Below are 22143 nucleotides of genomic sequence, written 5' to 3'. Positions count from 1 at the left end.
CCAGGGTGCAATTCTTTATGTAGAATAAATAAGTACATGTATCTCATTAACATTGCTTCTGTCTTTAATAAATGGTAAAATATACAAATACCAAACACCATTTAACATAAGTTTCCCTGTGATTATCAGTAAATATCTGATTTGTATACCTATTTTATATACCTACATACCTGGAGCTGTGTAAAAATTTCTCAGTGAAGGGGTCATGAGTAGAAAAAGTTAAAACCAGTGTTTAGATTAATGGAGCAGCCTGTTCAGACTTATCAGTATCACGCCTAAAATCCAGAAACAGTTAAATTGGGGAAAAAGCTGTTTTGCAAAGGGTTTGTTAAACTTTCATGTGAACAATGCCTGGTGCGGCTCTGTGACTGGCGGACAAACTCTGAAAACGCTCACACCTTTACTCTAAGTAGCGTTTTACCGTGAGGGTAAAGTTTATTAAACAGCGGTAACTGCTTAGCAGCTGATTCTGTCTAGCCAAGAATACTTTCTCTAAATGCACATTAGCCAGAATTAGCTTTTGTAATAAAACTTATCAAACGACACTGTTCAAGCCACAGTAGCTTAATTTTCAGAAACAAAACTTTTCTCTTCCAGCGATGTTGACGACCTTCATGCTTTACAATCTTTTGCTGTGATACACAAGTATCTAATCCTTACTTCATGGTAATGGGCTCTAAGCACTGGAAACTGCTATAATTTTTACTCAAGTGAAATGAGAGCATAAAACTGGCGGACATGGATATCTTCCAATAAACCCAACTGCCCCCAAATATCTTCTGTACTAAGACTCATGATTAATGTGTCTTAACAAACTGAGATTTAAGAAACCAGTTTGTAACTGTTTTTAAGTTTTTTTTTAATTTTTAAATTTTTTTTTTTTTTTTTGGATTTTCGAGACAGGGTTTCTTTGTAGCTTTGGTTCCTGTCCTGGAACTAGCTCTTTTAGACCAGGTTGGCCTCGAACTCACAGAGATCCGCCTGCTTCTGCCTCCCGAGTGCTGGGATTAAAGGATGCACCACCACCGCCCGGCTCCAAAACTATTTCTAAAATCATCATCATCATCATCATCATCATCATCATCATCATCATCAAATTATTGCTTTAATATAAGCATTAGAATTCTAGAGTCATCACACTTACCTGTATGGCTTATCTGAGTTATGGGCTCGTCGGTGGTTCCGGACACCGACGTATGTAGTGCTTGTGTAATCGCACACGTCGCACTTATACTGCTTCTGGGTTGAAGACTTGCTCCCTTCAAGGAGAGAGGGTTAGAGACATGACTTGGTAAGACTCACATGGCAGTACTTATTAACGATTAATTACAATACAATCTACCAACATTTTAATCAAGGCTCTCCTCCCACAGTACAACTGTCAAGTGTTAAGCAGCTCCCTAGACTCTCCTGCACCCAGGTCATCAGCAGGCATGAGAGGAACACCATCTGATCTGCAAACATGGGCAGGTCAGGCTGCTTCTGTGTAACCATGTTCCAAGTTCTATAGTAGAATGAACTTGCTCCCGGGGCTGTGCTGACTGACTGTCTAGCAGCTAAATTAACCAAGATAGACTGGGAATTTGAAAGATGTTATTCTAATCAATAACTGGCACCAAGTCTTAAAACATTTATTTGTCAACAGGTTAAAATAATAAAGTATTATAAAGTGTGGCCAGAGCCTGGAGAGATGGCTCAGTTAAATGCACTGGCTGGTTTTGCAAGGGACCCAGACTTAGTTCCAATCACCTACTTGGTGGTTCATCCATGACCTGAGTTCTAGGGGATTTTTTTTTCTTTTTTGTCTGTATAGGCACTGAATTCATGCAGTACACATACATATATGCAGCAAAACAGTGATTCACATAAAGCAAAAATAAGGTGTGGTCACAAATCATACATAACAAGCTACTGACAGAAAATCTAAAGTTTTTACCCTGTGGCTCTTTACTCAGCTTACTGCTAAATATCAGCCTTCAACTAAACTGAGGAGGAAAACAGCTGCCAATTTTGAAGCCCTCTACAATTCAGCAGTCACACCTAATAGGTTGACAAATTCTGGGGGACAAAGGCTATAAATCCACAGCTCCCTCACATGTGGCAAACTTGGATCCTATTACTCGCTCATTCTGCAAATGAGTAGCTCACACACAACAACATAAGCCACAGATTCCATCGTAAACACTGTTTGCTGTGTTTACAAGTGCCCAGCGCATCTTCACTCTGAGTTACTTTTAGACAGCAGGGAAGCATGGAAGCTCAAGGAACAGGGAGAGTGCGAAGAGTGTGTGCTCTTGATAAGAAGCGAGCCATGAAGTGAGCCTAGGTGGGAAGGAGTGCACACAGCATCAAAGTAAAGTCACAGAAGAAAAGAAAACCCACGCTGCAATTTCAACAAAGAAAATTCTTAAGTTAAATTTAAGCTTTCTAAAATTGAAATTTTCTTTGGCTAATAACTACTGCCAGGCAGAACAAAATGTCCCAATTTCCTGGTATAAATCTATAACATTAATACACTAATCATAATTACAATCTAAGTATTACTCTTAATTGGTAGGTTAAAAACTTGGACTTGATTATAAATGGCATTGTTCCAAATATAGTTTTAAAAAAAAGACCTGAAAAAAATGAAGTGTGAAATATTGGATAATGGCTTTTTGTGAGAAATATTACAGATCAATGACAACTAATAAAACTGACAGATGGAAAAGCCTAATATAGCACAGAATGAGAGTCCGTGCTACTTTAAGCAAATGTTTCCAATAGAATCAAGACTGGATTTAAAGTTTAACAATTTGGGCCTAATTTCTGCTCTGCCACTGGTCTGAGAATGAGCAAATCATGTCACCTCTTGAGGCCTCATTTATCTTTTTGACAGAATGGGAAGAAGTGGACTTCCCAAATGGCTTGAATAAGTCTTGTACTCTTTCTGTACAGGTCTAGGCACAGTTTCTGCAATGTTGGCATTAAAATCCAGGGTACACAAATGACAGGTCTCTAAGAAAGGACAACTTAAACTTCATAAAGAGACACTGTCTGTAAGTCTGGAATTGCCAGGCCAGGACATTTGCTGATGTCATTCCTACTTGTTCAGTTCTGACTTCCTCAAGGGCACTAATGCCCTTCACTGCACTCCCAGCACCTGGCAAGACAGCCTGCTCAGGATAGGCAGGGCATGCTTTTGCCTGACCAAATGTCTGCAGCACTGTTACATCAGGTCTTTGTATGGAAAGCATACTGAGTGGAGTCCGTATTATACAACAGTAAAGACTGGGGGTGACAGTCATGTACCTTCCTCTCATCTTGTTTAATAAGCTTACAGAATAATCAAGAGAACTGTAGCAAAGCATGAATCACAATACTGAATTAATCAATTCCCCACCCAGGAGAGTATGCAGAAAGAGATCAGCTATGCCGCTACATTACTATGACAAAACAGCAAATGTAGCTATGTGGGGGTTAAAACTAAAACCATGGGGTGAAGCTTGGTTCAAGACTGCTTGCTCAGCACCACAAAAATAAATAAATAACAAATAAAAAAACAAAACTCCCAAACCAAACCTCAAGATGATAATGGCATACAATTTTAAATCTATGCATCTTTAATCTAAGAAGCAAGCATATTAAGTCACAGATAAAAATGCAGATCAGGATAAGGTGCATACAATGACTTTGGAGTGGCCACGTTGAAGTCGTCATTGAATCTGCTAAAAACCACTGGGTAGTTTTAAGCCCTTGCTTTTGCTGATGCTGCTGGAAAGATAGTACCAGCACTGGAGTCAACTGCAGGTGGCGCTACTGAGTCACATGTACTTTATTCCCTCATTAGGATTTACAGGCCAATCATGCCTAATGCTTAATGTCTCCTTTAGAAGGGATATGGAAACATAATGAATTAAAATAAAAAGAGGCATTTAGGGCTATTCTCTAGAACGGAAACGAAACTGTTTTCGCTCAGCCATCCACCTCGAAAGCAGATGCCATGTCATAAACTCCTTTTGTTCGGGATGGTTTTACGGGGATGGCATCTGTTTGACAAGGGGATTGTGGTGCTAGGGTGGTGTCAAAATCAGTTCCTTCAGAAACATTCTGGAATCAGTTATGCTTTCTGGGGTATAATTTAATGAGACATTATGGTAAAACATTTTGCTCTGCAGTTGTTTCTAACTTTAATTCTTAGGAAATCTAAAAAGGAAAGTCACCCCAATATGTTTTATTTCCCATAAACACTATGTACCACACTGGAGACATTTAAAGCACATCAATTTACACGAACCAATGCTAGTAAGCACAGCTTATTACACTCTATCCCTCATTCTCTGGATGTGGCATTCGCCTTTTCATGGAACTCTAATTAAATCTTTTGATTCTAATATTCCTATTACCAGATACTCAGCCGACTAGCACCTAACTAGTACATAAAAAGTTCCTGTTTGTGTTTAAATAATGCAGATGAAGTCTTGGCAGTCATACTCAGAGAAGAGTAAGATCACAGCAGGAAGCCTCAGTTAAAGTTTGAGGTGGGGGCTGCCATCTGCAAAAGCTTTGCCTCAGCAGGTCATCTGGTGCTGGAGAAGAGGTGTAGGCTTCCTTTCCTGCTGTGGCTTCTCTGGTTTACTCATCCAACCTTCTAAGAGTCTCTGCTGTAGCCTGGCTCTTACAGACCCCTACAAATTTTAACCAGAACATCTACTTGCCTGACTGCAGTCCTTGCACATTTAGTACTTCTGCCCCAGAACAAGATGTAAGTTACTCTGGTCACTTCTCAGAATGTCCTGAGGAACAAAGGGAAGACTCATTCCCACTCCCAGCACAGAAACAGAATATACTCTGTTCTACATTCACCTCATAAGCTTGTCAGTGCAGCCTGCATTTAACAAGACATGTGAGAATGATGGTGTGTGTGTGAGCATGATCAAAGTACATTCTGGGCATTTACAAAAATGTCCCAATGAAAACCATCATCCTCTACAGTTAATAAATGCTAATGAAAATGCAGATACCTTCCTGAACACACTTTCCATCAGTGGCATCATGGGAAATTCTTGGCTCGTTTGAAGCTACTGACAAGGTGTTGGGCAGAAAGTGCTGTTCTCTCTCATGATTCCTCAGTTGGCTCTTAAAAAAAGAAAAAAAAAAACAAGAAAATTAACCCATAACACCCAGCAAATACACCTTTATGGTTACCAGGTGGCTATGCAAGGGGTTGACTGCTTTTGGGACCTTTGGCTTTGGCTGAGAACCTATTACCAACTGGATTTTAGGGCTTTTTCTTTCTTTCTTTCTTTTTTTTTTTTAAAGCAACTTTTTATTTTTTTTTAAAAAAATCACCACCTGGACCCCATCTATTTGCTCAGTTGCAGCCAAGTCCTTACTAATTTACTACTTGCTTTTTAATAAGTTAATATTTTAAAGTCAGGTTTACAAAAAACCATTTGGCACATGTGAAATCATAGAAAGACAGACACTAGGTGATTGCAATCTCATCAAAACGTTCGTCTCTTCTCATGTTCTCTGAACAGAGCTCTCTGTCTTCAAGGGCTGGAGACTAAGGAGCAGACGGTGAGGGGATAACTTGACATGAATGCCTGCAAAGAGAAAGCTTCCCGGCAACCACAGGCCTTGTTAATGTCTACCTTCTGACACCAGTTAGATGTGCCCAAGCTAGAAGGACAGTGGCAGCAAAGCAATTCCTGCTATTTCTGCAACTTGCTACCAGGGCCTTTCTGGATGTGCTATTTGGAATTTCATGAGTCCAATTAATCCAAGTTTCAATGAAGCAACTTTTGTTCCTTTTTAAAAAAATTCACCACCTGGACCCCTCCTATAGGTAATCTGTGAAACAGAGCCTATGACCCAGTTGGCCCATAAAGATTCGTTTTCAATCCCTGGCACACTGAAGGAGATCTAAGTCATGATCCCAGGATTGGCTGAAGGCTGAAGGTACCTTTCACAAAGAGTAATAAGTAGCATTTTATACCGCCTGCTGGCTCAATAAATAAGATAAACATCTGCCTTGAATACCCATTCAATGGCCACGTGTGGGGGCATAACCCTGTAATCTCAGCACATAGGAGGAAGCCTGCAAGTTCAAGTGCTGCCTGGGACATTCAGCAAGACTTTCACAAAACCAAGGAATGGGGATGTACTTCTGCAGCAGAGTGCATGCCTAGAGGGTATGAAGCTCTGGCCTGATCCCCAGCAGGTCCCTCAGCTATCCAGCAACAACAAATATGGCTGCCTCCCAGTAAGTCTCATTGCCCGCTTCCCTTCTGCAGTGACACAAATCACTTTCTGCTGGCTGTGTGGCAGCTGATATAGCCCCTTATGACAAATGCATGCCTGTCAGTCTACTCTACATTCCTTTAGGTGAAAACCAGCACCTAAAATACACACACACGTGAAAACATGATGAAAGCAACAGGTGCTGAGGTTACAGACTAAGTGGGAGTTCTGGACAGCCAACTGTGGAGACTGAGCTTTCAGACCCACCTTCAATGCTAATTTGTTGAAGGTATCTCTGGGTAAATTATCAAATTAAAGGTATTCCTGGAACTCATTTTCCTGATATACAAAATGAAGTGGCTGGACTACATCTACAAAGTCCCTGCCAACCCTCATGCCCGCCGCTCACCTTGTAATGGAAAGACATTTTGCACTGCTTACACTGGTGGATTCTGGTTTTACAGTGGTTGATCATGTGGCTTTCCAAGTCTTTGCTGTTCTCAGCTATGTGCTCACAGATAGGACACTGGTAAGGCTGCCTCTGCCGATGGACACGTAGGTGCTGCTTGATGTAGCCCCTGTTGCCACTTGAGTAGTGGCACAGGCGGCAGCGGTAGGGCCGCTCAGCATCTGGGATGTATTCCACCACGTTGGACCCTAACAAACTCCCATCACTGTTGGGCTGACACTGGGCATTGTCCTGCAACTCTTTCAAAATGTCGTCATCTGACGCATTCTGGTCTGTCCTTTCTCTCAGTTTTTCTATTACAGTAAGAAGGGACATGCTGATGCCTGTCTTAACTTGCCCATCTGACAATTCCTGCCTTCCCTCTGGGAGTGCTACTACAGTGGAACTGCTCTGGTTAAAACTTGCCAATCCATCTGAAGAGTTCTTAAGAGGAGACATGATTTTTTTTGAGTATGCTGTCAATGGACCACTGACCTGCCTTTGTCCAGTATCTGGATCTAAAAGGTTTATGTCCCCATAGTGCCCAAGGCTGGCTCTCGTTAGTTCAGCAGCTCTTATTGGCATGGTGACAAGGGCTTCTGCAGCTAAGGAGTGCAGCCTGAGAGACTCAGAATTTGTCCTTCTCCGTCCTGGTGGGGCATTCTCATCAGCAGCCAGGCCCTTACTTAGCTCACTGTCTTTCTTCTCGGCACTGCCCCAGCCGATGATCAAGCCCCCAATATCAACAGTACATTTATCAGCATGGTAGATGTCTCCTGCTCCTCCACACCCAGTCTGGGCATCGGCAGAGCTCAGGCTCTTCCCCTCTTCCACTTCGGTATTCATTAGGAAATGTTTTGGCGGGAGGGTTTCTTCTGCACTTGGCAAACGCTCCACAATGACATTCACGTGCCCTTTTTTGTTTGGGCTGCTGCTAATGATTTTCTGTGCTGATGAGAGCAAACTATCAGCAAACAGGTTCTCCTCAGAATCAGACATCATCTCCAGCATCTCCTCCTCATTAGAGTCAAGGGTGACTGACTGGCTTAGGTGTACTCCTTCCTCTGTGCTCTCCTCTAAAGGAGATGAAGAGGACAGTGGTTCGGAACTGCAAATCTGTACTTGTACAGATGGCCCATTGTGGATGCTCAGTTCGCTGTCCCCAATAGCAATGACGACTGCATCGACCCCACCAGGTGCAGCAGACACCGAAGAAGCGAGAAGGCCGAGGGGTTCATTTTCATTCTCAAAGATTGGATAGGAGCAGTTAACTTCCCCTGCATGTTTCCAAGCATGTGTCTTCAACATCCGCTGCTGGCCGCAGGTGTAACTACAAAACAAGCACCGGTACATGCCATACTGCTCGTATGCATACCACTTCCTCTTGCCCATCTCTGCCACGGCTGCACTTTGGACAGCATGGGTCTGTGGACTACCCATGCTCACTGGGATGTCCACCATGGTTTCATTCTTTCTTTCTGTGACTCCCAGGCACGAGGAGCTGGACTGGGCTTGGCTACTGGCACTGTTTTCATGTTCATTCACCACATGAGCTTCGAGTTCCTCCTGGCTTCTGGAGGTGACGTGGCACTCTGAGCACATTAGCATCACATCGTTCTGCTGCCCGTGCTGTTTGATGTGTTCTTTCAACACAGAGAAGGATGAGGACAGGAACTTACAAAGGCTACACTGGTAGGACATAGCCTTCCCATCAATGGAGGCAAGAGAGTCTGCAGTGGAATTTGCTTGTGACATCTCGAATTTCCTAATCTTAGCAGCAGGGGACTTGGTTGTTTTAGCTGGAATCTCACAATGCTCTAGAGTTTCAAGACAGCGTGGTGTGACACTCGGGCGTGGGCGCTTTTTCCCAATCAGAAGACATTTTTGCGACTTTTCATGCCCCACTATCTTGCTTAACTTCTGGATGACATGGACCAAAGGATCTGCTTTGGCTTTTCTTTGTTCGTCAACTTCCGAGGCAGGACTGAGGACTCCTTCAGCAGTTAACACAGCCTCCTGTTCTTCAATCTCTGGCACCAACATGGCAATGCTGGTTCTTTCTTCCATATCTAGAGACAGTGCACAGCAGAGAGCACGGGTTATAGGACAATCACAGGCATGTAATGCAGAAAACCAACGTCATCTCTGGTGTCTAATTGAAATGCTTAAATATCCTCTAAGTGGGAGTCCCCATCAATGCACCCGACTGTCCCCATAGCAGACTTAAACAGTTCAGAACCCCACTTTGAAATGCAATCTCCTAGAGCAGTGGTTCTCAGCCTTCCTAATGCTGCAATCTCCTAGAGCAGCGGTTCTCAGCCTTCCTAATGCTGCAATCTTTTAACAGTTCCTCATGTTGTGGTGATCTCCCAAGCATAAAATTATTTTTGTTGCTACTTCATAATTGTAATTTTGCTACTGTCATGATTTTGTAAATATTCTTATAGACAGAAGTTTGCCAAAGGGGCCATGACCCACAGGCAAAGAAGTACTGTCCTAGAGACAATTGAAGGAGACCTCGAGTTCCTTGGGAATAACTTTATCCTGCATCCCCGCACTGCTCTGTCTCTCCCCTAAAATTCTAGAACTAGGGAGACACGAATTCTTTGTTTAAAGAAACAGCCATCCCCAGGGCCTTTGGAGTCACTGCAAGCTACTGGGAAGCATCAGTTGGTGAAGCCAACATGATTTGATACAACTCTGGATAAACTATTTCTTATGCCAAATTTTAACTGTAGATAAGAAAATCACACTTCTCTGCTCGAATCTTTGAAATTCTGAAAATATATTCATTTTAATCTACTAGAAAGGCCACTGAATTTTGGGAAGTACTATGCAAATGAAACTAAATAAGAGCAATGATCCACTTCCCCTTTTCCTTCGACTTATGGTACACCAGATAAACCACAAACTATGCTGTGGCTTTTTAGAGGTCACATCAGTGGTCAACTGTTCCTCATTCCCAGACATGTTTCTCCTTCCTGAACAGGGAAGGGGGTCAGAGAAGGAAAATACTGCCACTCCAGTTCCGGGTCAGTTCTAGAAAGAAGGTCAGTTAAAGGGTTATGGTAGGCTTGAATAATGCAGCAAGGCCTGGAACTTTGTAAGCACAACATATCCCGAAATCACCCTCCTTCTAGGCCTCTAAATATTCCTTATTCTGGCAGCCCTCTCACTTCAGACATTTCCTTTGACTTAAAGTGAGATTATTTTGTTGACTTGGATCACATTTTTAAGTTTAGGCTCTTTTCCAGCAACAAGTTTTGTTTTTCCACATTTTAGGTACATTCTGGAACCTTACTCACAACATTCAATAAATGCCAGCAAGATTTTCAGTGCCACAAGCTATAGACCACAAACTAGGCACCATTCTTAAACTCCAGGAACAGGCTTCACACTCTTTTCGTCATACGGCTGAATCCTGCATATAAGGGCCCTTTAGCTCTAAGCCAGGATCACACCTAATCCATCAGGCAGGATCACATCTAACCCATCAGGGAGACTCCTCAGTGCTCCCCACCTGTACCTTGGGTCTGCTCCTCCCAGTTTCTGGCCACATTGTATGGCCTTTCCTCTATATCCCACTCTTTCCAACATAAACATTCTTTACCTAGGTCCATGCTGGATAAAAACACAAGTGTTGTTATTTTAAAAGCTAACATCAGCTTTTCTTCTTCTAGGGTTGGCCTGTAACAGCCACCTAATGGAGGGGCATATTCCAGAGCTGTAACATAGCCATTCCAGCTCTGAAAAAACCCCTTCGGAACATTTGTGTCTTTTTGTTATCCTCAGAAAGAACAAGTCTTTTTAGACTTCTACACCAAACTTCCAGCTGCTACAGAAGAGACTGATACAGGACAATGCAGTTGTTCTTCAAGAAAAAAACAAAAAAACCCTTTCTGTGGCTTCTGCAAAACATCTCACTGTCTTAAGATTCCAGTTTTAGGGACTGGAGAGAGATGGCTCAATGGAGAAAGTGCTTGCTGCATGCATGAGGGCCTGAGTCTGGATTCCCAGTAACCATGTAAAAGCTTGGCACTGGACAGGGTGGCACACACCTATAACCCCAGAGCTGTTACAAGAAACCTTGTTTCAGCAGGGTGAGGGTAGAAGGATGATATGGAAATCAAGAGAGGAAGACACTTGACACTGACCTCTGACCTCCACTCAAGCAGGTGTTATGCACAGACCACCCCAAACAAAACAAGAATCCAGTGATTTTGGTTAAAGGGAACTGTGACTCTTCATGGGCAGGCTGATTTCCCAAGGGGCCACAACTGAGGGATGTTGTTGTCATTCAGTTCAACTGTTAAAGGTGTATTAGTTACATAATAAAAGTAACAAAATCCGCACACATTTCCAGTTTCAGGGTCTGATCCAACTCTGTACTACTGTAAAGCCAAGGTCTCCCTTCCCATGTGTGTAACAGTCATACAGGCTAACTGATAACCAAGAGAACAGTTGACGTTTGCTCCGACCTCACACCTAGTGTTACAAAGGGGACTCCTGATTTCTCCCTTCTACTGAATGATCCAATAGGAGACAGAGCAGTGCAAATTGTTTCCAATGGATAGTTCAGTGTGTTCCTTAGAAAGTGAAATCAAGAGGAGGAGTTCATCAAAGCTCAAGAAAAAGACTAATACAAAAGAATTTGACACAGCACTCACTTTTAAAGCTGTGTGTGCTCAGGCATTAAGAGCTAATGGCAACTTGCAGCAGATGTTCCAATTTCCCCAGAATGTTTATGTAAGTATCTCATTTTAGAGGCTGCATACATTTCGGGATAAGTACAGTAAGGCAGCTATCAAACTGATATGACAACATAAAACGCATCAAGAAACACCTGAAAAAGCCAGTTTATGTCTGCAGGCAAAACCAACAAGCAAGCAGAAACTCATTAAAAGAAAAGTCTGTTAAATAAAAGGTCACAAACAGCCCCGAGTAAAGTACACAGGAGAGGAGGTCACTAAAACCAACTCTTCAATTTCCATAATTTTTTCTTAGACCATTCATGCAGTCCATGTGTATTATACACATAGTACATGTAAATATGTAGATATTTATTTGTACATTATATATGTCAAGTAAGTTAAACTTCATTTGACTAAGAGAAGAGTCAGCATACAGCCCCAAATCACAGCACGTGACTCAAATCACACCACAGAACACAATGGATCATCTGAACACCACCGTTGGACTTAAGAGAGATGTAAACAATTCAAAGAAATGATCACAGGGGATGGAAGTAGGCTGGGACTAGGGAGATGTAATAGGGTAAGTCAACAGATTCTGTCAGTGAAGGTGGGATGATTACCTGTTCATTAAACTCTTTGTACTCGTGCAAATGCCTAAAGGTTTTCATTACAGAAACAACCAAAAAATCAAAACACAACCCTGCCCTGAAAAAAGCAAAACCACAATCATGTGCAAGGTTCAAAGCATCTAGGTAGAACAGCAGCATTTATGCCCACTCAGTTACTCACAGATGGATAAAGACCAAGCGCCGACTTTCCAATACTGTAGTAATATCAAGGCTAAGCACACAATGGCCAAGTCCTGAGAGACTGACAGGCTCTGCTCGGGAGAGAACAGGCAGAGTTTCTTGAGAGGAAGGATAGCCACCAGATCCCAGCATCTAGGAGCATGGCACATATTACTCTCTGTGCCCTCCTTTCTATGGGACTTTCTATCCCAGGAGGGATTTTATCACTATGCTCCCTGGTCCTCTGCCTGGGTGGGTACTGCCAATGGAGAGACATAAGGATCACAAGCACAGTCAATGTCCTGGTTCCCTACTTCGAGGTCACCCTGGATTGGCTGCTTCTTAACAGAAGGCCAGTTCTTCCCAGCCAGCTGCTCTCCACAAATCTGGTTCTAGGTTTGGTACTGCCTTTCTCCTGATGCTGCTGCTTCCATTAACTCTACCATTCCTGTGGCCTGCCTAGAGGGGCCCAATACCCAGATTAATATTATCTTTGTAAATACGGCTTCCCTGAGTTACCCTGATGTGAGTTTGCTGTTGTCTGTTTCTCTACTGTTAACAACAGGGTAAGAATAACAAGAAAGGCTGAGAGACGAGGAAGCATGCTCTAACATGAACATCTTCTTACAAGTAGGAAGAAGCACTCTCCCTGAGGCAGGGACCTGAGGAAGGTTCACTAGGACCCAAGTCTAGAGACAGCCAAGTGGGAGCTTTTTCCTTTGGAATCACTAGCTACACCATTAGCTCAAAAGATCAAGTCAGGCAAGTAAACAAACTACTCTCCCAAAGCAGAGAAGCTCTACAGTCTTTCCCATCAAGCCTCTCGGATCTGACCTTGACAACAGTAATCCACAGGAAAAGCTGGTAATTAGTGTCTTTCCCAAGAAAAGTGAACAAATCCAGTTGTCTTTATTTTCTTATAATTTGCTATTTGGTGTATTTGTGTATCTAATTAGTTCCTTTTAGTTATAGCAGTATGATTACAATTCATGTGGGCTTGGAGGAAGGCTGTAATTCTGGTATATGTGAAGACAGAACAAGATGAAGTAAAGAACAGTTTCTTTTACACCAAGGATCTTTTTTTTTCCAGCTAGCCAAATAAACAAACAAAAACCCCCAAGCTCGAAACAATAGAAGTGATGGCCAACGAACCTCACACTCTTTCAGATTCTCAGATATTTAAAATACCTCTTTGACATTTGTTTCAACCAAAAGAAGGTAGGGCCCCTCCCTCCTCTGAAGTGCCCTCAGCTGTGTGACTCTGGGCAAGTTACTGTTTTAGAGTTTGCTGATGTTAAATGTGACAGTAATGCCGGGTAACTGTTAGAGCACGGAATTACAAAGTGTTAAAAGTAACCTAAAGGCTACTTATACTTTAGACCTCCCTAATGTTGGCTATACTTTATTTAAATTTTCTCAGCTCAATGGAATAATAGCTACTAAGAGAAAACCAAAGTATAACTACAAGGGCATGGGTTTCATAGTCTTGAGTTTCTGAGCTGGCACCTAGCCTGAGACAATATTCTGATTTAGTGGCTACAACTAATACACAGGCCCGACGAACATCAAGCAGTATTCAGCTCAGTGTAACTTATTAAACACCCAAGGCCAAGCACAGTGTTGGAGATCACTGTCTTTGAGCTGAGAACTCAAGGTCGGGCCTTCATCCATTTCCTGTAACATTCTGAAAATTCCTGGTATCCAGCCCCTGCTTTGGAGCTGGGTATATAAAGCAACACACCTGAGGTTCACAGATGGGAGGTTGAGGGACTGGAACATGCCAATGGTATTCTAAACCTATGCTTTCTCTACCATACCAATTTCTATTCTCAAGGCGAACAAGGCAGCCACCCAGAGAAGGGAAACAGCTCCCTGTACTAGATCCCCAGAATTCTTTGGGTCTAGTTATGAAGATGCCACGGTTTATAAATAAGGCAACTCAGTGAGGTGGAAGTGACTTACCCAAGGTTACATGGCTGTTAGAGGCAGAGCCAGTGTCTTTCCAATCAATTCCTGAAATTAATGCAGTCTCCTGGCTCAATCTTCACAATCCAGCTGCGGTCAGGAAGGAAAGTAAACAGAATCAAGCAATTCTCTTTCTTTGTGAAACAAATAACTTATTTTGGCGGTGAAGAAACTTCCAATACTTAACATTGAAAGGAAATTTCAGAAGGCTGTTCACGCAATGTAATTATGTGAGACAAATTTACATAATTCACTTAACAAGTAGAGGATTCTGCAGAAGCTAAAACGAATGAGTCTGGAAACACTTGTGTATTTTAAGCCTCCCCCCCCCACCTTGGAAGTAATTTACTCGGCAAACTAGTGGTTTTACTGACATAATTTTCTAACCAATACGCAATAATAAATGACATATTGCTATTGTAACTTTAACCGAAATTACAGCCTAAGGCGTGATTATGTAAACTAGTCAAACACAGTAGGCAGAAGGGTAGCATGACCAGAGATGATGGCGTGGCTTGACCTATATTTCTTCTATTTATCTTCCAATGCAGTTTCCTGCCCTGGTCCTCCATTTCTTTGCTACCGTTTCCGATAACTGCTTTAAGTTAAAGTATGCTTCTTGGGTTCGCGTAGAAAGTAACTTAGCAATTATAGTTAAGTAAAATTAGTTCACTGCTAGGGCGTCCTCTTAAGTTAATTTCCAGCTAGTTACCGGGGTAAAGAAAAGGGCCGGGCCTTTTCTTTTAATCAATAAAGCAATCCATACACTGAATCAGACTTCAGTACAGTGGAAAGTACAAACTCAGAAAAGGTGATAAATCCAGTAATTGCTTTGAGCGATGCAGACTGATAGCAAATTCCAGTCCACTGCAGGAACCTAAAAAGGCCGCCCTGGGGTTGGGGGGCTGCCTGGGCCTAATTAATCACCCAGGCCTCGCACTCCGAACAAACGATCGGGATTGCCCCAGGTCTGGAAAGGTGGACGTTCTCCCCAGCGGTCTCAGCGCTCTCTGGGAATATCATCCCAGAGGATGTGTGAGTGTGAGAGGCCAAGATTTCTATCTTTTGCACTCGTTTTTTCCTACATCACGCAGTGGGCAAAGGGCCGGGGATTACAGAAATTTAAGCTCCATCCAGGCTGGGCGAAGCGGTTTCACGTCTCAGGAAGCAAAAGCCGCCTCAGCGGGGCCTGAGGAGGAGCGGGCCCCCACCCCCAGCGGCACGGCGGGCCCGGGGGATCTCCACAGGCCCGGCAGAGGGACGACAGTGCACACGGGGCCCTGGCGCTCCGGTACGTGGCAGCGCCGCGGGCGTCACCGGCGAGGAGGAAGCGGGCATCACCGGCGAGGCCGCACATGGCCCGCGGCGCTCAAGCGGAGGGGCGGCCCGGGGCTCGGTACCTGCGGTCAGGCGGCGGGCTGCTGCTTCTGCGAGCCTCCTTTGGCCGGCCGGGACACTGCCGTGCCCTCGCCCTCGTCCTCGCCCGCCTCGCTCCTGACTCTTTTCCCTCCCTTTTCCCCGACTTGCCCCCTCCTCGGCCGTGGCTCCAAGATGGCGGCGCCGAGACGGATCACGTGAGCGGCGGGCGGGTCAGGTGAGCCGGGAGGCGCGCGGCCGGGGGCGGGACCATGGAGGGGGCGGAGCCATCACCGGCCACGCCCTCCAGTGGCTCGGGCGTATTCCTGTTAGCCCTAGCGTAGGTAGGTAGTGTAGAACTCAATGAACATGCACTTTGGCCTCAGCCTGCTGGGGCATTCTTCATCCCCCTCATCTACGCCATCTTTCTTTTCACCCTGTGTGTGTGAATCTGGTTGGACTATTCTTTTAAAACAATGTATGGGGACTGGAGAGATGGCTCAGTGGTTAAGAGCTCTTCTTGTAGAGGACCTGGGTTTGGTTCCCAACACCCATACGGTGGCTAAGAACTATGTTTGACTCCAGTTCCAGGGGACCTGAAGCTCTTACTGTCTTCTGACCTGTACAGACACCAGACACATACATGGTACAGTCAGACATGTAGGTAAACCATTCAGGCACACAAAGCTAAATATTTTAAGTTATTATTTACTTTTTTATTTGTGTTTGTGGAGGCTTTTGTTAGGCAGAGGACAACTTTTGGGAGTCTATTCTTTCCTTCCATGATATGGGTCCTGAGATCAAACTCAGGCCTTTTGGCTTGGCAGCTCAAGCACCTTGGCCACTGAAGGTGCCCTGAGTACCGAGGATCGAACCCAGGGCCTTGCACACACTAGGTAAGGGCTCTGATCTGTATCTCCTAGCCCTCCTCTTCTTTGAGTTTTTGAGACAGATGGTTTGGTCTGGCTTCTTATTCCTTACATAGCCCACGCAGATCTTGCAGTTGTGATCCTCCTGCCTCAGTCCTCCAGGGTAGCCAGGAGTGTAGCTGTGCCCCACTGTGTCAGGCTCTGCTTGGAACTATTGTCTTTGAGGCTGTGTATTTGGAAAATGTAGAGGTCCTAACCGTGTGCTGTTCAGGCGTCTGGCAGCACTGGCACTGGGGACTCTCTTTGCTTGAAAATACTTTTCCTTTTAAAAAAAGTTTAAAATGAGAAAAATTGCATATATTTATTTTGTGTGTGAGTGTCCCACAGCCTGTGTGTGGAGGTCAGGAGTTGACTCTCTCTTCTACCGTGTGGGTTCCAAGGATTGAACTCAGGTTGTCAGGCTTGGCCGAAACTTCCTTCACTTGCTGAGCCATCTTGAGATTCTTGAAAAATTTTAAGGGGCTGTGGGAACTTTGGTGAGCTTGTGAGCCGTTCGGTTTGCTGTTGGGATCTGTTTCATGAAGTCCGCACTGTGCTGTAACAAGCCCTCGTGGGCCCCGTGCTGACGTCATGAGATGCAAAGGGGGCGAAGCTTCCAAGTCTGGAATAAGCAGGCAATTAGGGGACAGCAGGAGCGACAGAGCCAGGAGGGTCTGCACTCAGTGGGCGGGCATGCACATGAGGCAGGCAGTTGGAGAGAATTCTGGGGATGGTCTTAGTGGGACTTGAGAGGTGAGGTATCTTTGGGGTGTTTCCTCATATATTTAGAAACCCTGTCAAGCACTTTTGGCTTCTGAGTCATCAGTTACCAAATGAGAGGAAGACCCAAAATATGTGCAAAAAATGTGTCCTGGTGTTGTTGGTTGTTTCTACTCTTTACTCTTTGTGGGGGCCGCCACTGAACTCCCAAATAAATACACGTACAGAGGCTTACTATTACTTATAAATGCCCAGTCTTAGCATGGCTTGTTGCTAGTCAGCTGTTCTTAAATGATCCCATCTACCTTTTGCCTCTGGCCCTTTTCCTTTTCCTACTTCTGTTTATCTTACTCTCACTCTGACTCCACGGCTGGCTGGGTGGCTGAGTGGCTGGCTCTCTCTCTTGTCAATCCTTGAGCTCTTGCTCCTCCTCCTTTCTCCCAGTTTTTCCTTCTATTTATTCTCTCTGCCTGCCAACCCCCCTTATCCTTTCTCCTGCCTTGCTATTGGCCGTTCAGCTCTTTATTAGACCAATCCGGTGTTTTAAGTAGGCAAAGTAATAAGAATTTCAGAGTTAAACAATTACAACATAAAAGAATGCAGCACATCTTTGTATCATTAACCAAATGTTTCACAGCCTAAACAAATGTAACATGTCTTAAAATAGTAGTCTAGAACATACTAGAGTTTAGGTGTGGCTGCCATCGTATTTACTGTATCTCTGGATAAAAATTCTCCAGCGGGGTTTGCAGAGATGGTTGAATGGTTAAGAGTGCCTTCTCCTCTTCTAGAAGACCTCTTGGTTCTCAGCACCCAGGCCAGGCACAGTCGCCTGCATCCCCTGCATCCCCTGCTCCAGGGCAATCTGGCACCTATAGATTCCATGGGCAACCTGCACTCACTTGCACATACTTCTCCCCAAACAACATTCAAAATAATAAAAGCAAATCTTTGGGAACAGGTCGCCAGCCTTCGAGAGTTGGAAAACCAAAGAAGTTAGAATTCTGTCTGTTGCTTCCCAGTCTCCTTCACCATTTGGACCAAATAGGGAAAAAGCAAAAATAAATGGCTGAGTATGATGGGGAGCACGGTGGCAGGTTATCAGCACGGAAGGGTAGAAGGAGGAAAAATGGGGTCAGCTCCATATAGGGAAGCATGAAAGGGGGAAACAAATGACAAATAAGAAAATGTCACCCCCTCCTTTCTTTCCCCTCTGCTCCCCACCTCTTCCCCTACCTCTCTACCTTTCCCTTCCCTCCCTCTCCCCCTTCTCCATCTCTTCCTCTATCACTTCCCTTCCCCTTTGCTCCCCTCCTTACTTCCCTTTTCCTTCCCTGGTGTTATTGACAAACAAACAAACAAAAAGAAAAACATCCCCCCCCCCAAACTCCTCAAGGTTGTAAGTGCCGATGTCTATTGTGATATCCATGGATCTGAAAGTTGATACAAAAGAAATCAAGGATTTCATGGGTCAAGGGACAGAGCAAAACCATGTTAGAGAAGCAGACTGTGGCTACAGATCAGAGGTGGTGCTTGCCTCGAGCACACAAGGCCCTGCGTCAGGGCCAGGCCCATGTGCGTCCCAATCCCAAACACAGAATATACCACCCAGAGGAAACAGAAGACTTCTGAGGAAAGTGAGATGACCCGATGCGGTTTTGTCTGAAGTTCTGGCTGTTGTTCCTGGGATCCACTGCTTGCCATTGTCTGTCTTCAGCACAGTTAAATCAAACTTCCTGGCCTCGTAGCTTGGGGGTGTGGCCTGTGACTGATGTGGGCTGATGAGGTGTGTGAAGAGTGAGTCACCCCAATATTGGAACTTCAAGCTGCCAGTGCAATGCCTTCTACGGTCTTCTTTTCCATTGATTTGGTGACTGGCAGTTTTTGAGATAGATGGGGGATATCCTGTCAGTCTTTATCACAGGGTGACAGTGAGCCTAACTGATTCATTGCACACAGATCTGAGGGTCACCATTCCCTGAGCTCTGGGAGCTTTGTTACTGCAGCATACCTAGTGACTACCAAGGTATCATGGAAGCAACTGAAAGAGGCAGAGGAATAAACCATTCCAGGTGGAAAGGAATGTTAATAAAATAATCAGGAAATAACGCTGAGACTTACACCTTCTTGGGGGTAGGTGGGTAGAATTAGGAGAGAAGGTTGTGCTGTTTGCTTGTTGGCTTGTTTATTCATTTGTTTTGTTTGTTTTTGACTACTTAACACATGTGGAGTCATCCGGGATGAGGAGCTAATAATGGAGAGAATGTCTCTGTTAGATTGGCCTGTGGGGGCATTTTCTTGGTTGATGATAATAGGGAGGGCCTGGCTCATTGTGAGCGGTGCCATACCAGGGCGGGTGGTCCTGGGTTCTATAAGAAAGCAGGCTGAGTAATCAGTTGGGAGCAAGCCATTAAGCAGTGTTCCTCTGTGGTCTCTGATTCAGTTCCTGCCCTTGCTTCTCTAATGATATACTGTAACGGACCAACCAAATCAACCCTACTCTCCCCAAGTTGGCTTTGGTCAATGCTTTATCGTAGGAATAGAAACCAACTAGTACAAAGGAATGAAATACAGAATCTGAAAAATGCAGACAACTTCAAAAACCCTTGACACAAAACTTTAGCAATTGCATACATACATGTATATACACGCACACACATATATGTACATGTACCCGTGTAAATATCTAAACACACACACTTTCCCACCCCCCACTTTTGTAATGCTGGGGCTGGAATCCAAGGCTTCATTCCTGCTATCCAAGTGTTCTGCCACTAACTACATTCCCAAATCCTCTTTCATGTTTTATTTTGAGATTGGGTCTCACAGAATTACCCGCGCTACCCTTGAACTCTTGTCTGTAACCCAGGCTGACCTGGGATCTTCCATTCTCCTGTGTCTATTTCTGAGGAGCTTATATTAAAGGCCTGCATTGCCTGTTCTGCCTAATACGACTTTTTCTAAAAAACAAAACAAAAAACCAAACAACAACAGCAACAACAACAACAACAACATAATAACCTCTACAGAAAGATTGCAGCAAATGTTTCGTAGGGTTGAAGGAATGCAAAGATCCAGGCATCATTCCACTGAGCTTGCGGATATCTCAATAAACGCCCAGCACCTTGCACCTGCCCCAGAATGTTTCTTTATCATGATTTAATTAACCAGCCGTAGCAAGATTTCATGTTCCAGATAGGGAACTTGCTTAGTCAATTATCTAGTACTTGTTCAACGGGAGCTGATTCTGTTCTCGGATGAGCGATGACCCTGATAACCAAGTCCCTGTCTCCACACACCTCATTATTCTACTTTGGGGTCCTTAATTAGCTGATAAGGTTAAAGGTTTCACTCCTGCAAGTATCACGGGTTTGTATCTTCTAAAGTGACCGTAAAGTCTGCTACAACTTAAACCAGCCCACTATTAAAATTTGGGGATGCAAAAGACAGTGTAGTGCATGGCAAGTTGGTAACTGGCCAGAAGCTGAATGAGACACTCGAGCAGTTAGACCCTGAGGGAGTCTTGTTTCTGGATAGGTGAGATGGCCCAAAGATGCCTGTTGCCTAGGCTGCTGACCTGAATAACATGGTAGAAGGGCCTAGAACCCATACCTGAATATTGTTCTTTAACCTCTACACGTGTGCCATGATGTGTGTGACTACACACACGAACCAGCACATACACGTGCAATAAATAAATGCAAGTCTTTCAAGCGATGGCATGTCTGAAGAACATCTTGTCTTTGGTAAAATAAATTTAGATTAGCTTTCCTGTAGAAAGATTAGCCGTGTAAGTCTTTTATAGTACAGGGAATTGAATGAGGCAAGAGGACTGTGTAAGAAATACAGTAATTAAGAATCTTTTTTATTATCTATCTATCTGTCTATGTATGTATGTATGTATGTATGTATGTATGTATCTATCTATCTATCTATCTATCTATCTATCTATCTATCTATCTATCTGAGTTAGTGTCTGGCCTGGACCTGCAGATTTTTTTGCATCTGCTTCTCAGTTGCTGAAAGCACAGCCATTTGCCACCACATCTGACTGTGGTAATATATTTTTTTATATTGTGATCTTAAAATGAATATATTGTTTCAAAAAAATGGAAGATTGGGCATAAAGCGATGTCTCATGTTTAAGAGTATTTGTTGTTCTTCTAGAGAACCCAGGTTTGGTTCCCAGCACCAACATGGTGGCTCACAAGTGCCTATAACTGTAGTCCCAAGGGACTGGATGCTCTCTTTGGCCTCTGAGAGTTCCTAGCATGTATGAGGTACTCTTACATACAGGTAAAATTCATACGTATACAATAAAAATTAATCTTTAAAAATTATTTTTAAAAAGAAAAGATCATTGTAATCTCAGCTAATCAGGAGGCAGAGGCAGGAGGATTATGATGAGTTCAAAGTCAGCCTATCTCAAACAATAAAAGGACGCTTGGGATTGTAACTAGGGGTAGAGCCCTTGCCTGTCATACATAATCCCCATACCAGACACAGAAAAGAAGGAGAACGTGGGAGAGGCAGCAGTTGGCATGGAGGGCGAAGGACACCGTCTGCTGTCAGCAATTCCCTTCTGACTTTGTGAGCAGGTGGGCTCTGTCTTTCTGACATTTTCACCTCTCTTGTAAAACCAGAAGTTCAATTTATCCTTCCTCTAAGCTGTGGATGTCTAGTCCGTGGAGGTATAGAGTTTAATTACAGGAGGTCCTCTGGGTTCAAAATGGAGCTTCATCATGAAGAGTAATGGCAAGTCTTGACTTTATTAATGAATGAAAAGTTTGCTCGATGTAAGTCAGAAGGAATGTACGATTAAAAGGCATGATATATTATCATATATCTAGCTGTCAGTAATAAATTAACATTAGTTCTGAATTCTGTACACTTTGCATCCTGAATATATACCTAGAAATACTTCATAATTATAGTTCAGGTCTTGAGAACCATCGTAAATTATCCACCTGTCATTCATTCTCCGTAAGAGCCCCGACCCCCAGGACTAATGCAGTATATTGGCATCTGAAATCGCTGGT

General features: G+C 43.8%; 1 protein-coding gene across 2 annotated transcripts in view; it reads right to left on the bottom strand.

Annotated features, from left to right (window-relative positions):
- Positions 1-15684, bottom strand: part of Znf507 (zinc finger protein 507) — a 30619-nt gene extending 14935 nt beyond the window's left edge. Inside the window, exons 1-5 of one of the 2 annotated variants that reach the window (XM_041644895.1) lie at positions 15521-15684; positions 14118-14210; positions 6635-8742; positions 5004-5118; positions 1145-1259 (exon numbers count right to left, since the gene is read on the bottom strand). In XM_041644895.1, coding sequence (XP_041500829.1) covers positions 1145-1259; positions 5004-5118; positions 6635-8740 — 2336 coding nt within the window. In that variant the 5' untranslated portion in view covers positions 8741-8742; positions 14118-14210; positions 15521-15684. The remainder of the gene's footprint in view (positions 1-1144; positions 1260-5003; positions 5119-6634; positions 8743-14117; positions 14211-15520) is intronic. The other variant, XM_041644896.1, reaches the window with a different exon arrangement.
- Between the last annotated feature and the right edge of the window lie 6459 nt (positions 15685-22143).

The sequence above is a fragment of the Microtus oregoni genome, unplaced genomic scaffold, assembly GCF_018167655.1.
Source record: "Microtus oregoni isolate MIOR12 unplaced genomic scaffold, Mior012 000102F_ref0000329, whole genome shotgun sequence".
In the NCBI taxonomy this organism is placed as follows: domain Eukaryota; kingdom Metazoa; phylum Chordata; class Mammalia; order Rodentia; family Cricetidae; genus Microtus; species Microtus oregoni.
This window is presented reverse-complemented; position numbering and strand designations above follow the sequence as displayed.